We start from the raw sequence: 20,048 nt of genomic DNA on the forward strand, positions 1-20,048 counted from the left end.
ATTATTCTATTTGGAAGAAGCATAAGGAGATAACCCATGGTTTGGGCTATGCTGTGCTTCTAGTGAGTGAGGTGTAATATGTAGCATTTTATATATTTGCCATGATTTCTGGACATAGTTGCTCCATATTCCCACCTAATTTTCCTGCATATTTTTTTATTCTTACTCTTTTAATATTCAAAAAATTTATAATGAGAAAAAAATAAATTTTAGGGATGCTAAGGTTGTCTTTAAAAAAGAATCCAATCTGCGTTTGAGGTTAGGACCCTACTACATAGGTTCTGATATATTTCCATGTATGTAGAGACTAGAAAACACATGAGAAAAATATCATTGTAAAGACAGGATACCAAAATTGAAATTTAAAACACACCTCACTCCCAACCATTCCAAGTGGCTGGATTGGGAAATTCTGATAAGCTTTTAGGGAAAAAGAATTAACCAATTGTACACAAACTCTTCTCCAAAACTGAAGAGTGGTATTTTGCATTTCCTACATGAGGCTAGCTTTACTCTGATATCAAAGGCGGACAAAAGCATTAAAAGAAAACAACAGAGCACATATGTGAAAAATCTAAAGTAAAAATTAAGAAACTGAGTCTGGCAATATGTAAAGACAATAGTACACCAAATAGGCATGCTTCAGAAATGCATGGATAGTTTTGCATTAAAAAATCAATTATTGACATTCAGCATAATTACAAATAAAAATGGTAACAAAACCATATAATAGAGGTAGAGAAGCATTTTAAAAGTACTGATAATTGTGATAAAACCTTAACCAATCTAGTATTAAAATGGGACTTCCTCAAGCTGATAGAGGGCACCCATGAACAACCTACAGCTACCATCACACATGGTATGAAGGCTGAATACATTCCCAGTAAGACCAGGATCAAAATAAGTAAATCTACTCTCACCAAATCTATTCCACAGTTAGTGGCTGTTCTAGGCCACACAATAAGGCAATAAAGAATTAAATAAATAAATAGAAAGCATCCAGATTGGAAAAGAAGGAGGAAAACTTTAATTATTGGTAGATGACATGGTTTTTTATGTAAAAAATCTAATAGAGCCTACAATAACTAAAAAATTAACCTAGCATTTATTTGTGAATTTATTCTCAGCTTATATTTTTATTTAAAAAAAAAGGTTTTTTTTGGATTTTAAGTAGGCTTTCATTGATTCTGTAGATACATTTGGAGATTTTGTAGCTATAACACCAAAAACAAAATTCATATAAAGTTTGACAACAGGAAATATTAAACTTCTGCTTTTCAAAAGACACTTGTATAAAAACAAGTCATATTCTGGGAGATAATATTTTCAAATGGTATATGTCATAAATGGTCTGTGTCCATAATATATATGTCCCTCCTCTCTTCCCTCCCCCCATTGCTATCAAGTAGATTCTGACTCATAACAACCCTATAGGAAAGATTAGAACTGTCTCACAAGGTTTTTAAGGATTGGCTGGTGGATTCAAACTGCCAAACTTTTGGTTAGCCACCCAGCTCTTTAACCACTGTTCCATCAGGGCTCCATAATATATACAGAGAAAGGCCTCAAAGCTCAATAATAATAATAAAAGAAAAAGAAAAAAAACAGTCCACAAAAAAGGATCACAAAAATTAATATTCACTTATTCATAGGACGTATTCAGCTGGTGAATAAACATGTTAAAAATGTTCAGTTCATTATCCATCAGTGAATTTCAGGTTAAACCCTGGTGACAAAACTATACATCTATTAGAATATCAGGTGTTTGGTAAGTTTGCGGGGGAACGGAACATTCATAAACTGTTAGTGGATAATTATAATGATAAAAATACTTAAAAAAAATAATTTGTTTTAAGTACCAGGGTCTTATAAAGCTGAACATAGTTTTATCCTAAAATTTATCCAATTTACTCATATCTACCCAAGCGAAATGACAGCATTTATCCTTATAAATATATGTATACAAATGTCTATAACAAGTTTATTTGTAATACTCAAAAACTAAAATCAACCCAAATGTTCATCTACTTGAGAATGGATGAATAAACTGTGGTATTTCCAAGCAAGTTAACACCACTCAGTAATAAAAACTACTGAATTATTGGTACATGCAAATACATGGATGAAAAGTACAAATTGATACATCCGGCTTTGTCAAAATTAGAACAACCCACACTTACACATTTATCCCACACGTGTGAAAACTTATGTTCATACAAAAATCCTTAGGTAAATGTTCAAAGAAATAATTTTTATAATAGCTAAAAACTAGTAACAACCCATAATGTCCTTCTATGGGTAATGGGTAATCGAACTGTACTAAATCCATACCTAAAGTCATACTCAGCAGTAAAAAAGAACAAAGTATTGATGCACACAACGGCATGGATGGGCCTCAATAGAATCATGTGAAGTGAAAACAGTGCGATGCAAGAGGTTGTTGTTACCTGTCACTGAGTTACCTCAACTCAGGGCGACATTATGTAAAACAGCACAGAACATTGCCTGGCCCTGTCCTATCCTCACCATCTTCAGTATGTTAAAGTTCATTGTTGCAGCCACTGTGTCAATTCGTCTCATGGAGGGATTCCTTCATTCTTATTGGCCCTCTACTTCACCAAATATGATGTCCTCACCCAGAAACTGGTCTTTCCTTATAACATGCCTGAAGCAAGAAAGTCAGACAGTGTTCTGTTGGAGGCAACAAAATATGTACCATTCAAGACTTTTTTTGTTTTGTTAGGTGTCATTCAGTTGATTGAAAATCATAGCGATGCACAGGACAGAGCAGAAATGTCCCTTAGAGTTGCGGGTACAGATGAACAGGTCTTTTTTCCCTGGGAAGGCTAGTAGTTTCAAACAGCTAATTTTCTAATTAGCAGTGAGTTTTATAAATACATATGTATGTGTGTGTGTATATATATACATACACACATACATATATATAACCAAAATCCAATGATGTCAAGCCGAATCTGACTCATAATGATCCTATAGGACAAAGTAGAACTGCCCCACAGGGTTTCCAAGGAGCACCTTGTGGACTTGAACTGCCGATCTTTTGGACTCTTAACCACTACGCCACATACATACCATTATATAGGAGAAATAAGCAAAAAAAAAAGTCACAAAGGGATGCATTAGAAATATCTACAATGACAAAATGCAGCAAAAATATTTATAGCATAGTAAATATATATTCATAGTGACACATTACACACAAATATCACACTTTATGAGGGTGTGTTGATATGGCAGAACATTATATCAAGCATAACAGAACATTTATTAAGGTGAGAAAAAGTTTTGGAATGAGCATTGGACAAAATGAAAAAACATAAAATACTGAAATATAGTGATGGAAAATAAAACAAACAAGCAAAAAACATAAACACCTGATGGCAATTGACTATGAAATGAGAAAGAAGGGTAACATTTCTGCTCCTGAGGTCAAAATGAAAAAAAAAAAAAAAAGAAACCTTGAAAATAGCAATAACAGAGACAGTAACAAAAATAACAGTAAACTAGGAAGTGATACCTCACTTATGCACAATGCATTACTTTTATTCCATTTCAGTCTTTGAAATAATGCAATAAGAAAGTGTTTAAGCACAGCTTCATTTTGTCATCCATTTGAAGAGGCCATTGTAGAAATGTGGAATATTGATAGTTCTGTTTTACGGATACAATATTTTAATCCTGATCCTGGTGTGGTAAAAATGGAAAGTTAAAGTAAAATGCAAGACTATATGAAATAGATAAACATAGACATGAATACATACTATATCAATAAAATTTTGGTCACTGGTGAATACAAAATGTCCCCGACAATTAAGAAACAACCCCCAGATATTTTGTTAAGCTTTCAAATGCTTCAGGAACAATCAACAAATTGCTTGGCATGTCCTCAGGGAGAATCTCCAAGGGTGAAAAAAAATGTATAAATTCTTCTCACTCTGCCATGCTAAGAAACACTTGGGGGAGTCAAGACAGATGATTCATTACAGGTAAAAAGACTGTTTCCATATTTTACCAAGAAGTGAAATGTTTCAGTGACACTTGCAAGGTCCCACCTTTATTCAACGGCAAAATCATTGCAAAATATTAGGATTTCTGAGTCAGTTCTGTGTGCATTCTACTTTTCAGTAGTGCCTGAGACTAGGATCTCTCTGCATTTTTTTTCGCATTATTATTTTTTTTCAAATATTCACACTTTGTTTCAGAGGCTAAATGCTCATAAGTATCTTTGAAACCTTATGACTAAATAATATTTTTACTTTATGTAAGTAATTTTATGAATAAAAAACTAACAGAAAAAAAAAAAAAAAGTCCTGGAGTCAATTTTGCCTCAAAGCTACCCCACGTGTGTCAGAGAACTGTGGTCTGTGGTTTTTCAATGGCTGTGAACTTTCAGAAGTTTCTTTCTTCCTTTCTTCCAAGGTGCCTGAGTAGATTCGATCCCCCAACCGTTCAGTTTGTAGCTGAGTGTTTAACTGTTTGTGCCACCCAGCTGGCCTAATTATGTGAATAATAGAGCTCAAATATGAAAGTAAAGGAAGCATAAGCAGTATTAAAAACACTGTAGCAGAATTATGAAGCTACAGTATTCAGTCTCCAATGTTGAGGTCCTTTCAAATCCGTAGTTATAAGCTGGCTCTAGGCTCTTCATATGTCCCTCTTAAGTGTAATTTTAATATTTAATGTATATTTAAATAATGTATAAATGTAGATTTTTGCCAGTCTCTTGATGAGGAAATATCAACCAAGCTCTTAACCACTGCTCCACCAGGAATCCCATCTGTGTACATATATAGGTATCTGTATATGATCATGTGTTGTGTATATGTTCATATATATGTAGGTATATGTATGTCTACATATACATGTTCATCTACACTTACAACTATGTCCTTATCTGTGTCTATCTCTATCTCTATGTTTATATCAGGGTTTCTCAACTTCTGCCGCAGTGACATTTTGGATCAGAAATTTTCTTATTGTGTGGAGTTACCCTGCATATAGTAGAAAGTTTAGTAACATCCCAGGCTTCCATTAGATACGAGTAGTACCCTTCTCCTAGTTGTGACATACAAAATGTCTCAAGGATTGACAAATGTTCTTTGGGGAGCAAATTTTACCCACTTGATTACAAGTTAGATTTCTCTTTCTTTCCCTCCTTCCTTCTCTCTCTCTCTTCATGTGCCTATACTTTATTTGTGAGAGGTGGGATTAATTTCAAATAACTGTATTGGAGGGTTTGGATTTATCTTATTCATTTAGCATATTGCCTTTGTATACTAAAAATCCACCAGATGATACTACAGAAAACCTATTGACTGTGCTGATGTCTCTAATCAGAACAGGTTTTCTGGTAGACCTAGATGGACAAACACAATCTAACAGTGCTGAATGAACTCATTCTGATGGGCATCACAGACCGCCCAGAGCTGCAGGCGCCATTGTTTGGGCTGTTCCTCACCGTCTACATGATCTCAGTGGTGGGCAACGTGGGCATCATCATCCTCACCAAGATGGACTCCAAACTACAAGCACCCATGTGCTTTTTTCTCAGACACCTGGCTATCACTGATCTTGGTTACTCAACAGCTGTGGGACCCAAAATGTTAGTCAATTTTATTGTGGATGAGAACACTATCTCCTATTTTTTTTGTGCTACACAGCTAGCTTTCTTTATTGTGTTCATAACTAGTGAGCTTTTCATTCTGTCAGCAATGTCCTAAGACCACTATGTGGCCATCTATAACCCTCTGCTCTACACAGTCATCATGTCACAAAGGGCATGTTGGGTGCTGGTAGCAATCACCTATCTCTACAGTGCATTTGTTTCTCTTCTCATCACCATAGAGATTTTTAATTTATCCTTCTGTGGCTACAATGTCATCAGCCATTTCTACTGTGACATTCCCCCCTTGTTCTCTTTGGTCTACTCAAACACACATGAAATTGAACTGATTATTCTCATCTTATCAGCTTTCAATTTGATTTCATCCCTCCTAATTTTTTAATAGTTCTTGTACCTTACCTACTTGTTTTTGTAGCCATTCTCAGGATGAACTCAGCTGAGGGCAGGTACAAGGCCTTCTCCACATGTGGATCCCACCTGACCGTGGTGGTCGTGTTCTATGGGACTTTATATACATGCAGCCCAAGTCCAGTCATTCCTTTGACACTGATAAAGTGGCTTCCATATTTTACACTCTGGTTATTCCCATGTTGAATCCCTTGCTTTATAGCTTGAGGAACAAAGATGTAAAATATGCCCTACATAGAATATGGAAAAAAATATGCAATATCTGTTCTGTACTTTGATGGATCACATGGTTCCTATAAATTACATCATGGGCTTCAAACTTTGTCTGTGTGCCTCCATAGGGAATAGTGAGCACAAATATATTCAAAATACATTTATAAATTGCCTTCTATGTGCCAGTCACTCTTCAAAGTGCACTGATGAACAAAAGAGTACAAACCGTTACCTTCATTGGAGAGTGATGGGTCACAAACAATAATTAAGAACAATTTATTGTACAGTAGAACATGTTGGGGCCCTGGTGTCTCAGTGGTTAAAGTGCTTGACTGCTAACTGAAAGGTCAGTGGTTCAAACCACCCATCTCTCCTTGGGAAAAAGTTATGGCAATCTGCTTCCCTGAAGATTTACAGCCTTGGAAACCCTACGGGGCAATTCTACTCTGTCCGATAGTGTTGCTGTGAGTTGGAATCAATCAACAGCAGTGCATTTTTTTGTTCATTTGTTTTTTTGATAATGTGTTAAAAAATAGCAAACCCATTGTCCCTGAGTCAATTATGACTCACAGTGACCATATAAGACAGAGTAGAACTGCCCTATAGAGTTTCTAAGGAGTGGGTGGTGGGTTTGAATTGCTGACCTTTTGGTAAGCAGCTGAGCTTTTAACCGTGGCACCACTAGGCCTCCAGGAGAATGTGTTGGGAACCATGAAATCAGGCAAGGAGAGTAGTTATGCTGAGTTGGAATGGGAAAAAGTACTAGGTGCAGAAGTGGAGTTACAATGATTGTTTTTTTTTTTTTTTAATATTAGAATAAACTTTGCTGTGTCAGCATTTGTGTTTATGTACTTGTGCATGTTTGTAAGCCCTTGCCTTCTGTTTTCATCTTCATAGTCTTCTGAGGGCTAAATTAGATCAGGGCCAGGTGGCAAGGAGTCTCAGAGTACATGATTATTTAAAGTACTCAGCTGTATAAATTTACTCAAATGCCCCCATTGCAGACCTTGGAGCTCCACTCTTTACTCATCAATGCCTTTACCTTCACATATAAATCTGTTAACTCAACATACCTTGCAATTTAGCAATTCAAAAGTTCAACTCTGCATCTCACTTGTTTTTGTCTAGGTCAGAATATACACCAATGAAGATAAATTTCTTGAGGCTAACCATAGAAGATCACTGGTTTGGAGTCCTTTTCCCAATGGTGGTTCTTATTTCATAATTATCTTTTTTGTTTAATGGGTTGTCCTTTCTTATCTATATCAACAACTTTTTAAAATGTTTTTTCAATTACTTTCTGCATATTTCCTTGGGTAACAGGGTATTCTACGGTGAGTTAAGTTTACTGCCTCTCTTTCATTGGTTTGGCTTTCCTAAACTTTGGTCAATATTTATTATGCATTTTATTGTCATTGACTTTTATCTACCGTACTTGTGACAGAGAAAATGAGATAGTCCTATGGTTTGCATCATGTTGTATTTCTAATTCAAGTAAGATCTTTTATGTGGTAAAGATACAGGTATCTAGTCTAATGGACATAGCTGTAGCACATTACTCCTTGAATTTTTCCACTTTTTTTTTTATTGTTATTATTTTAAAATTTCTAGGATTTTACTGAAACTTCAAAAGTCTAAATTATTTTCTTCATCCATGATCATGAAATAAAATTCCCTGTGTAGCCAATGAAATTTGAATGAAAACAGTCCATTGGAATTTTAAAAAAGATGCATGCTATATTGTCATGTGAGCATAAATAGTTCTAAAATGTTGAAGCACTTAGAAGGCTGTAATGGTCATGAGCACTAAACCAAACAAAACCCTGTTACTGTCCAGTGGATTCTGACTCATAGTGACCCATAAGATAGAGTAGAGCTGCCCCATAGTTTCCAAGGAGAGTCTGGTACATTCAAAATGCTGAACTTTTGCTTAGCAGCTGTATTTGTGGCTTTCTGCCTTGAGAAGTTCAGTCACCTTTTAAAAATTAAGATAGAACTAGAATAAAAAAAAAAGAGAGACAGAGAGGGAGAAAAAGCTAAATCACTATTAGTAATGATTTGTAGAAGTCTGCTGGGGGCTTTTCAAGATTGATGTTACTCTTCATTAAAAAGGGAGGTCCGTAAGGAGAAGACTTATTCCCCATCATCATCTGCTTCCTGGACTTTATTGCAGCATAAGCTTCAATTTTTTTTTTTTTATTAGAGTATAATTTAAACACAAGAGGTTCGTAAATGTATTAACTTTGATGTTGCTAAACTACTGAACAAATGAGAGCCATCAGGCCCTGCTACTGGACTTTTTTTTTTTTTTAAGTAAATTAAACCCTCTTTCTTGAGCTAATTTTGGGTGATCCTTTTCCTTATTGATTCATTACATGCATGGGAAATCATTTTCAAATGATACAGTGCAGACAGGCAGAAGATCCATAAGCAATTGTGACAGCTGAGCACCATGGTCTTGTAGGCTTTGCCATTCATGTAGACTAAGATGTAAAAGAACAAGCTGAAAATGTGCAATATATTGAGTATTGCCATATTTGATGTAAACATCCACCTATATAGTTTTTCATTGAAGGAGCTCCTGAAAATGAGACAGAGAAAGAGAGAGAAAAAAAAGAAAACACTAGCTGAGGAGCTGGAGTATACAAGTTAAACATTATTACAGTTAGAATATGAAATAATCTGTGATTCATTTAAAGAAAATTACAGACCTATATCCCTCATAAGCTTCGAAGCAAAATTCCTCTTCAATGTTCTTTTTGTTGATGGAGAGGAATCCAACTGATTTTTGTACGTTTGTCTTGTATCTCGATACTCTGCTGAACTCTTCTATTAGTTTCAGTAGTTTTCTGGAGGATTCCTTAGAGTTTTCTGTGTATAAGGTCATGTCATCTACAAATAGAGATACTTTTCCTTCTTCCTTGCCAATCTGGATGCCCTTTATTTCTTTATCTAACCTAATAGCTCTGGCTAGGACTTCCAGCACAATGTTGAATAAGAGTGGTGATAAAGGGCATTCTTGTCTGGTTCCTGATCTCAGGTGGAATGCTTTCAGGCTCTCTCCATTTAGGATGATGTTGGCTATTGGCTTTGTATAAATGCCCTTTATTATGTTGAGGAATTTTCCTTCTGTTCCTATTTTGCTGAGAGTTTTTATCATGAGTGAGTGTTAAACTTTGTCAAATGCCTTTTCTGCATCAATTGATAAAATCATGTGATTCTTGTCTTTTATATATATGATGGATTACATTAGTTGTTTTTCTAATGTTGAACCATCCCTGCATACCTGGTATGAATCCTGCTCGGTGATGGTGAATTATTTTTTGGACATGTTGTTGAATTCTATTGGCTAGAATTTTGTTGAGGATTACACTTTTTTTTTTTCCCCCTTTGGGTTGAAGGATATCCCTGAATTGTATGTTATTCCTTTTGATCTGATGATTTCTGTGGTGGGAAGCTCTTAGATGTCAAATATCAAACACCCACCTCTCTGCTGCACAGCTGAAATGGTTGGATTCTGCCAACAAGGGCTAATTCTCCTGAAGTAGGCCCATACAGGCCCATGCAGAGGGGGAAGGTGCTCAAAGTTCACGGACTGTTTATGCCTGGACATAGCCGCTCCTGTCGTGAGCTCTCCTGGTTAGCAGAGCTGGCAAGGTATCTTTTCACCCAATTGCAAATTATTCCTTCTCAAAGGCCAGGAGGATGGCACTAGGCACACAACAGGGCCTATCTCAGGCCCGGGGAAGTCAGCATCTGAAGCCAGCTTGGGAGGGGGCTGGGGTGTGTTAAAATATACTCAAGTGCTTAGCTTTTGCCGAGAGCGCCATTCTTCTCTGGTTCCAGAGTTGTGAGTAGGCTGTGTGGCTGGGTGCTTCTCCCTGAGGAAACTGCAGCCAAAAGCTAGCACCAGCCTGCCACCGCCAATCCCAGGAATGGTCCCTGAGCCTTCCTCGCAATTCAGGTCTGGTAACTCCTCTCCGCTTCTGAACTGTCTCTTCATCTCCCTGCCTCTCAGTTCATTTTCTAAGCTTGCCTTTGATGCTCAGGGCTCCTAGCTTGTCATAAATATACTCATTTCACTTTTTAGGGGGAGTCTTTTTTGTAAAGAGGGCTCGCAGGAAGCGTCTGTCTATTCTGCCATCTTGGTTCTGCCTCCTTGTTAACTTATTTTAAAAATAATTGATAAGGAAACAAAATATGAAAATATTTTCAAGGCTTTATTTTTTACAAAGTCATTAAATTTTCTTTCTTTCTTTCTTTCTTTTTTTTTAACCACAAAAACATTTAATACCTACTGGAGTAAGCAGGGATTCTACACATTTAAAGTCCTTTATATATGCATAAATCTCTTAGTTCACATCTAGAAGTCAGATAAATTGGCATTTTCTTGTTACATTTGTTTTTTAAAGCCTTTTATCGAGATATAAATTATGCTTACATGGCCTGAATTTTTTCTTCAGTTCTTTCATTTTGAGATGTGTCAGTGCGTTCTTCCCTTTTGGTTTTCCAACTCCAGGTCTTGTCATGTTTCATTATAATAATTTATTTGTCTTCTAAAACTAACCTTTGAAATCTTCAGTTCAGTTTTTAACTTCATTATTTCTTCCATTTGCTTTAACTACTCTACATTCAAGTGCAATTTTCATAGTCTCCTCTGAACTCCTTTTTTTTTCCCCCCTTTTCTATTTTTTTTTTTAATGACCTTTTGCTTTGTTCATGTATGATGTCCTTGAAGCCATTCCATATTTGTCTAAGCTTTGGTCATTGGTGTTCAATGTGTCAAATATATTCCCGAGATGGTCTCTAAATTCAGGTTGGATGTACTCAAGTTCATGTTTTGCCCTAATTTTCTTCAGCTTCATCTTGAACTTGCATATGAATAATTGTCGGTCTCTCCTGCACTTGGCTCCTGCCCTTGCTCTGACTGATGATATTGAGCTTCTTCATCATCTATTTTCACAGATACAATTGATTTGATTCCGGTATTTTCCATCTGGGGAGTTCCACGTGTATAGCCTCATTTCTGTTGTTCAAAAAAGTTATTTATAATGAAGAATTTGTTGGTTTTACAATATTCGAACATGTGATGCCTGACATTGTTTCTAACACCAAGGCCCTATTTTCCAACTACCAATCCTTCTTCTTTGTTTCCAACTTTCACATTCTAATAACCAATAATTATCAATACATCTTAATTGCAATTTTGATTATTTTCATACTTCGTAAGTTGGTAGAATCTTTAATTTCTTTATCTTTGGCATTAGCGCTTGGTGGGTAAATTTGAATAATCGTCATATTAACTGGTTTCCCTTGTTGGAGTATGGATATATTCTATCACTGAGAGCATTGTACTTCAGGATAAATCTTGAACTTTTCTTTTTTGAGAATGAGTGTGATGCCATTCATTCCTCTTCAATTTTTCATTCCTGGTGTAGTAGACCATAAGATTGTCCAAGTCAAAATGGACCATACCAGTCCATTTCAGCTCAATGAGCCTAGGATATCTGTCTTTCTGTTTTTTGTTTCATTTTTTTGTGATTTTTATTTCTCAGAGATTCATACTTAATACACTTCATGTTCTGATTATTAGTAGGTATTTGCCACGCTTTCTTCTCATTATGTGTCATGCTAATAAAACTGAATATCTTAATAAAGTAAAATAAGAGTGGAGCCTTAAACAGATAATTTGCAATGAAAAGAGGAGTGAAGCAGCTAATACCTGTCTCCAAATTAAATAAAAAATAACAGAAATATAATGGAAAAAACACACAGAACATATATATGAAATGTACTAATTTTATTTCATTTGAGAACATTGTTGAAATAGGGAAATATTGACTGGCCTGTACTAAAGGTAACTTTTTTTAATCAAGGTCCCTGGGTAGGACAATCTGAAAGTTAACTGAGTTAAATTAATAAATGTATCTAAAAGAAACCTACTCCTTGGTGAATACAAATAGTTTAGAAAATTAACAGACACCCTAGATATTTTCTTAAGCTTTCTAGGGCTTCAGGCATAATGAACACATTGTTTGATATTTCCTCAGGGAGATCCTCAAAGGCTGAAAGCTATAAATTGTTTTCTCTATGCCATATTAAGAAGACACAGTATGTCAAAACAGATTCATTACAAGTAAAAGGCATAACTTTTTATGCAGTGCCATGTTTTACTAATATCTAGAATGTTTTGGTGACAGTTTTTAGGACCCCATTTTAATCAATGTCAAAGCCACAGCAAAATATTAAGAATTTTGTTTCAGTTCTGTCTGCTTTCCATCATTATCCCTGATAAGTTTTATATGAGATAAATGTGGACTTCATGTATTCACTTTTATAATTTAATGCTATGAATTTTAATGTCTGCATTTGTTTGCTAATAGTTTGCTCAGAGACTGCTCTGCTTATAGTGTTCAGGAGTACATATATGCAAGTTAGATAGAAAGATAGATGAGAGATCGATACACAAATAGATGATAGAGAGATAGAGAGATAGATAGATAGATATGATAGACAGATAGGTAGATAGACACACACACATAAAAATTTTTTTTTTAAGTGATCATCACAAAATTGTAAACCAACAATTCTGTTATCTTAACCTATAGGGCTACTCTTATATTTTTAAAACATCTGTGGTAAATTCAGTTACATTTTTTTGAGATTATAATTAAATTGATTTTTGATATCTCATGGCACATAGAAGTTCTAATGTTAAATGGAAGTTGCTTCATGTTCAGACAGATATTAAATAACTTCCAGTAATTCACATATATGTCACCATCAGTATGTTTTCTTTTTCTCCTATGCTATTGTGCCATATGGTGATTTTTTAACTTTTTTTCCTTGATAAAAAGTAGAGAATTTTTTTTACAAGGCAGAGTTTATGACATCAATGTTTCACTATTTGTTCAGATTTCCTCATATATCCTAGGTTTCTCCATCAGAAAACTCCATATATCTGATATGCTACAAAAGTCTTAGAATGTGTCAGTTATAATACAAATGCTCAATTGGTGGAAAAATTATTTTAAGTAGGCTAACAAAGAAAGACATCTAAAGAATGGCACTTTTAGACACTTCAGTCATAGAACAGGTGTTATGGAAATGTGGGGCTGGGGTCACTTACAAGGATGGAACCATAATGAACCTAATCATTGTGAAAATGGTGACAAAGAACTTAAGTCACAGTCCAGAAGAACTTATCTATAAATATCTTAAAGATCAAAACAATTAACAACAGCAAAAAATCATTCCAAGTAATTACTGTCAACACCTAAAAAAAAAGATAGGTGATGATGATGATAAACAAATACATGATAGATAGATATACAGACAGACAGATAAATGGATGGATCAATGGATGGGCGGATGGGTGAAAGGATGGATAGATAGATAGATAAGTTATTCTAAACACACACTATTTTGGAGTTATTTTCAGGTAACAAAGACACATTGAAGCATTTAATTCTCATGTATCCTTCATAACAATCCTGCAAGAAAGTGTTGGAATATGATTTTTCAGGTGGGGGTAAACAGGTTCATATAACTTATGTTATTTGCCCAAAATACCACTTTGTATATCTTACAAATGGAGGTATAGCACAGAATAAAACATACAAAGGAATATTTTCATCTATAAAGACAAATAATCCCCGTTGTGATCAATTATATATCTGTCTAAAACTCATCTACTATCTTGATTGTTCCCTCCTAAACCAACTATAATCATGAGTTTGTGTAAGATAAAGTTTTGAAGTAAAGTGTTCAAATATTTTCATATATTTTTTTCAGTATATGAAAAAGAAAAAAGTTTTAAGAAGAGTCTACTAAATACCCATGTATCTAACACCCAATAGTTTAACAGTTGATCTGTTTTTATTTCATCTATCAACCTATCCATTAATGTATAATGTGTGTGTGTGTAAAATTTGTGGGAGTTGGGTATATATTCAAATATCCTAATAGGTAAAGATTGGATTTATATTATTCATACTGTATTTGTATACTAAAAATCCACCGGATAAGACTATGTTAAATCTATTGACGATGCTTATGTCTCTATCCAGAATAGGTTTCCTGATAGACCTAGATGGACAAACACAATCTAACAGTGCTGAATGAATTCATTCTGACCGGAGTCACAGACTGCCCAGAACTGCAGCCTCCATTGTTTGGACTGTTCCTCATCATATACATGATTTCAACGGTGGGCAACTTGGGCATCATCATCCTCACCAAGATGGACTCTAGTCTACAAACACCCATGTACTTTTTTCTCAGACACCTGGCTATCACTGATCTTGGTTACTCAACAGCTGTGGGGCCCAAAATGTTGGTAAATTTTGTTGTGCATGAAAATACAATCTCCTATTATTTTTGTGCTATACAGCTAGCTACCTTTATATTGTTCATGACTAGTGAACTATTTATTCTGTCAGCAATGTCTTATGACCGCTATGTGGCCATCTGTAACCCTCTGCTCTACACAGTCATCATGTCACAAAGGATATATTGGGTGCTGGTGGTGATTCCCTATCTCTACAGCACATTTGTTTCCCTTCTCCTCACCATAAAGATTTTTAATTTATCCTTCTGTGGCTACAATATCATCAGGCATTTCTACTGTGATGCTCTCCCCTTGTTGTCTTTGCTCTGCTCAAACACACATGAAATCAAATTGATCATTCTCATCTTAGCAGTTTTTGAGTTAATTTCATCCTTCCTAATAGTTCTTGTTTCTTACCTTCTCATCCTTGCAGCCGTTTTCAAGATGAAGTCAGCTGAGGGCAGGCACAAGGCCTTCTCCATCTGTGGATCCCACCTGACAGTGGTGGTAGTGTTCTATGGGACTTTAATCTTTATATACGTGCAGCCCAAGTCCAGTTCCTCCTTTGACACTGATAAAATGGCTTCCATATTTTACACGCTGATTATCCCCATGTTGAATCCCTTGATCTATAGTTTGAGGAATAAAGATGTAAAGTATGCCTTACATAGGACTTTGGGACAATTATGTAATTTATTTACTCAAAGTTCGCTCTACCATATGATTCATATAAATTACACTATGGGCTTTAAACTGTCTTCTGTGTGCCTCCAGAGGGGATAGCAAGCACAAAAGTACAGATAAGTTCAACACATATTTCCATGTTGCCTTCTACTACCACCTCTACTAAAAGCTGTAAATAGATTAAGAAATAAAACTATAAAAAATGTTGTTTTCCTTAAACAGGAGAGATGCATTATAAGCATAATAATTAAGAAATTGTATAGGATATTAGAAGTTGTTAGGTGGTGATTTAAAAAAAAAACAAACAAGGGTAAATATATATGCTCAGTGGGACGGGACGGGGAAACAGTAGTAAATAGGAAGAATTCCAAGTACCTGTTGTTTTCCTCATTTAGAAGAAAAAAAAAATTGTAGAAAGTGTATGTGTGCGTATGTGTATGTGTGTGTTTGGCATGTATACATGCATGTGTGTGCATGTGTTTATGTGTGTGCATATGTGTGTGCATGTATGTATGTGCATGCTTGTGTATATGTGCTTGTGAGTATATTCCTGTGTTTGTATGTGTGTGTACATGTGTATGTATGTATGTGTGCACGTGCGTGTGTGTTCGTGTCTGCATATCTTCTGTTTTGTGCTTATTCTCTGCCTGGGGGTGGCTAATTATAATTGGAAGAAGACTCAGTACGGTGGGATGATCTGAAGTACTCAGTCATCTGAATTTGCTCAAATGTTCGCTTTCTAAACCTTGAAATTCATCTCTTTCACCATCAGTGCCTTTACTTTCATATATGAGCCCTTAGAGTCTGTTTACTTTATTATTTTTATTATTATTATAACAGTAATGTAAACAGTAACAAAATATAGTTATATTTGACAAGACCAGATTAGTATGTTTTTTTCTAAATCAGCCCATTTTGTCTGTATCATTAGGTATATCAATTAAGATAAATTTATTGAAGTCAGCCACAGAAGTTTCCAGTTTTTTTCATTTTTTCTCTCCCAGACTGATACTGCTTCCCAATTGCATGCTTTTGTCCCATAGATTTTTATCCTCATCTCTTTAGAACACAATAGTTACTCTTATTTAGAAGACATTATCTAACTGTTTAAGGTATCCTTGCAGAAGAAGTCTATGGTATGATGACTTAGGTCATTTGCCTTGTGTTTTTTTTTAGCCAGTTCTCTCAAATTTGGGTAATATGCGTGTGCACTATATTTTGAGTGATTTATGGTTTGATTTCATTGTTTTGATTATTCTACTTGGAAGAAGCAAAAGAAGATAATCCCATGGTTTGAACTATGCTGTGTTTCTAGTGAGTAAGGTGTGATTTGTAGTATTTTATATATTTGCCATTGTTTCTGCACATGTTATTGTTGTTAGATGCTGTTGAGTTGGTTTTGACTCAAAGCGACCCTATGTACAACAGAAGGAAACACTGCCAGGTACTGTGCCATCTTCACAATAGTTGTTATGCTTGAGCCCACTGTTGCAGCCACTGTTGTCAATTCATCTCCTTGAGGGTCTTCCTCTTTCTTGCTGACACTCTACTTTACCAAGCATGACATCTTTCTCCCTGAACTGACCTGTCCCGATACAGGTCCAAAGTATATGAGATGTAATCTCGCCCTTCTTGCTTCTAAGGAGCATTGTGGTTGTATTCTTCAGAGATATATTTGTTTGTTCTTTTGGCAGTCCATGGTATATTCAATATTCTTTGACAACACCAGAATTCAAAGCCATCAATTCTTTGGTCTTATTCATCATCCAGCTTTAACATGCATACAAGGCAACTGAAAACACCAAGCCTTGGGTCAGGGCACCTTAGTCTTCAAGGTAACATCTTCACTTTTCAACACTTTAATGAGGTATTTTGCAGCAAATTTTCCCAATGCAACTTGTCTTTTTATTTCTTGACTGCTGCTTCCATGGGTGTTGAATGTGGATCCAAGTAAAATGAAATCTTTGACAACTTCAATCTTTTCTCCGTTTATGATGATGTTGTCTATTGGTCCAGTTGTGAGGATTTTTATTTTCTTTAAGTTGAGGTGTAATCTATAATGAGGTTACGGTCTTTGATTTTCATCAGTAAGTGCTTCAAGTCCTCTTCACTCTCAGCAAGCAAGGTCATCTGCATAACACAGGTTGTTAATAAGTCTTCTTCCAAACCTGATTTTGCATTCTTCATAAAGTCCAGGTTCTGGGATAATTTCTTAGCATACAGATTGTATAGGTATGGTGAAAGATACAACCCTGATGCACACCTTAACTAACTTTAAACCACACATTATCCCCTTGTTCTGTTCGAACAATTGCCTTTTGATCTGGATACAGGTTCCTCATAAGCACAATAAAGTGTTCTGGAATTCCCATTATTCTCAATGTTATCAATAATTTGTTATGATTCACATGGTCGAATGCCTTTGTATAATCAATAAAAAACAGGTAAACATATTTCTGGTATTCTTTGCTTTTAGCCAGGATCCATCTGACAGCAGCTATGTGTTTTTTTCTGGACATAGTTGCCCCATTTTCCCTGCTAATTTTCCATACATATTTTCTTATTTTTATTCCTTTAATATTAACAAAACATTTGTAATAAAAAAGCAAAATTAAAATTTACTTACACTAAGGTTGTCTAAAAAAAAAAAAAAAAGATGCAATCTAGATTTTAATTTAGCACCATACAAGGAGGGGTATGATATAGTCCATGTATATAGAGACTAGAAAACGCATGAGAAAAAAAAAAAAAAGAGTCACTAATAAAGAGAGTATTGAAATGGAAATCTCATTTAAAGTGCTCTGCATCCTCAATCAGGTCCAAGTGAACTGACTGGAAATTCTATTAAGTGTTTAGGGAAAAAAGAAGCAGCATATTCTATACAAAATCTTCCACCAAAACTGAAGAAAAGGGTATATTTGCATTTTCTATATGAGGATACCTTTAACTGTGATATCAAACTCAGAACAAAACATTAAAAGAAGAGAAAATAACAGAACACATACGTATAAAATCTAAAGAAAAATTTATGAAATTGAATCTGATGATGTGAAGACAATAACACACCAAATGAGGTGTGTTCCAGGAATGCACATAGTTCTACATTAAAAAAATCAATTACTGACATTAAACATAATAAGAAATTATAAATGAAAGACAATACCATATGAATAGATATAGAGGAACATTTATAAGTTCCAATAATTGTGATAGAACTTAGAGTAAACTGGTATTAAAATGGAACATTATCAAACTAATAGAGGGCACCCATGAACAACCTACAGCTACCATCACACATGGTATGAAAGATTGAATACTTTCTCAGGAAGACCATGAACAAAACAAATAAATCCACTCTTACCACATATATTTGATATTTTAGTGGATATTCTAGGGAACACAATAAGGTAATAAAAAATTAAATAAATAAGTAGAAAGCATCCAGATTGGAAAGGAAGAAGGGAAACTTTTCTTAATGGTAGAAGACATGATTTTTTTATGTAAAAAATCGAATAGTGCCTACATTACATTTATAGAGCTAAAAAGGTAATTTAATGTATTTTTATGAATATACTTTCAGCTTATTAAAACCAAAAAAAGAAAAACCTGTTTAGATTTTAAGTGGGCCTTCATTGACTCTATAGATTTATTTGGGGATTTCATAGACGTAACACCAAAAGCAAAATCCATAAAAAAGTTTAGCCACATCAAACATTAAAACTTCTGAGGCGGGGCCAAGATGGCAGACTAGGCGGATGCTACCGCGGATCCCTCTTGCAACAAAGACTTGGAAAAACAAGTGAATCGATCACATACATAACAATCTACGAACTCTGAACAACAAACACAGATTTAGAGACGGAGAATGAACAAATATGGGGAGGCAGCGATTGTTTTCAGAGCCTGGAGCCAGCGTACCAGTCAGGTGACTTTCGAGGCCCAATTTGGGGCAGAGCCCAGGGGGGCAGACGGCACAAACAAGGGGCCCAGCCCTAGCCCCTGAACTCATTCCGGGAGGGGGCCCAGCCGGTTCCCGTGGACGGCATGGTAGCGCAGCCGGTGGGAGAAGTCCCCGGGAGGCAGTGACTGGTCTTGGAGAGGGGAGAGCAGCGTCCCAGCCGGGGAGCCGTCCCGCCTGGATTTTGGCGGAGCGGGTGTGGCAAAAGCGCCGGGAGCAGCTCCATCCCCCTGAACTGACTCCGGGGGGTGGATCCAGCCAGTTGGCGCGGGCGGCGTGGTGGCACAGCCGGTGGGAGAAATCCCTGGGAGGCAGTGACTGGCCTTGGAGCGGGGAGAGCGGCGTCCCAGCCGGGACGCGCAGTCGCAGCGCAGGCGCGGGGAGCTGCTCCACTCTCCTGAAACGAGAAGGACCACATCACAACAGAACCAAATGAAATTAAAAGAATCGTTTCATATTACTATGAAAAATTGTACTCTAACAAATTTGAAAACCTAGAAGAAATGGATGAATTCTTGGAAAAACACTACCTACCTAAACTAACACATTCAGAAGTAGAGCAACTAAATAGACACATATCAAAAAAAGAGATTGAAACGGTAATCAAAAAACTTCCAACAAAAAAAAGCCCTGGCCCGGACGGCTTCACTACAGAGTTCTACCAAACTTTCAGAGAAGAGTTAACACCACTACTACTGAAGGTATTTCAAAGCATAGAAAATGACGGAATACTACCCAACTCATTCTATGAAGCTACCATCTCCCTGATATCCAAACCAGGTAAAGACATTACAAAAAAAAGAAAATTATAG

The 20,048-nt window shown here is 35.9% G+C and overlaps 1 protein-coding gene across 1 annotated transcript; it reads left to right on the top strand.

Annotated features, from left to right (window-relative positions):
* Positions 1-13,800: 13,800 nt before the first annotated feature.
* Positions 13,801-15,377, top strand: LOC100662642 (olfactory receptor 8K3-like). Its single transcript, XM_003423194.3, has one exon. The coding sequence runs from the start codon at positions 14,358-14,360 to the stop codon at positions 15,375-15,377; it is 1,020 nt and encodes a 339-aa protein (XP_003423242.1). The 5' UTR covers positions 13,801-14,357.
* Positions 15,378-20,048: the final 4,671 nt, after the last annotated feature.

Source organism: Loxodonta africana, chromosome 7 (genome assembly GCF_030014295.1).
Source record: "Loxodonta africana isolate mLoxAfr1 chromosome 7, mLoxAfr1.hap2, whole genome shotgun sequence".
NCBI classification, from domain to species: domain Eukaryota; kingdom Metazoa; phylum Chordata; class Mammalia; order Proboscidea; family Elephantidae; genus Loxodonta; species Loxodonta africana.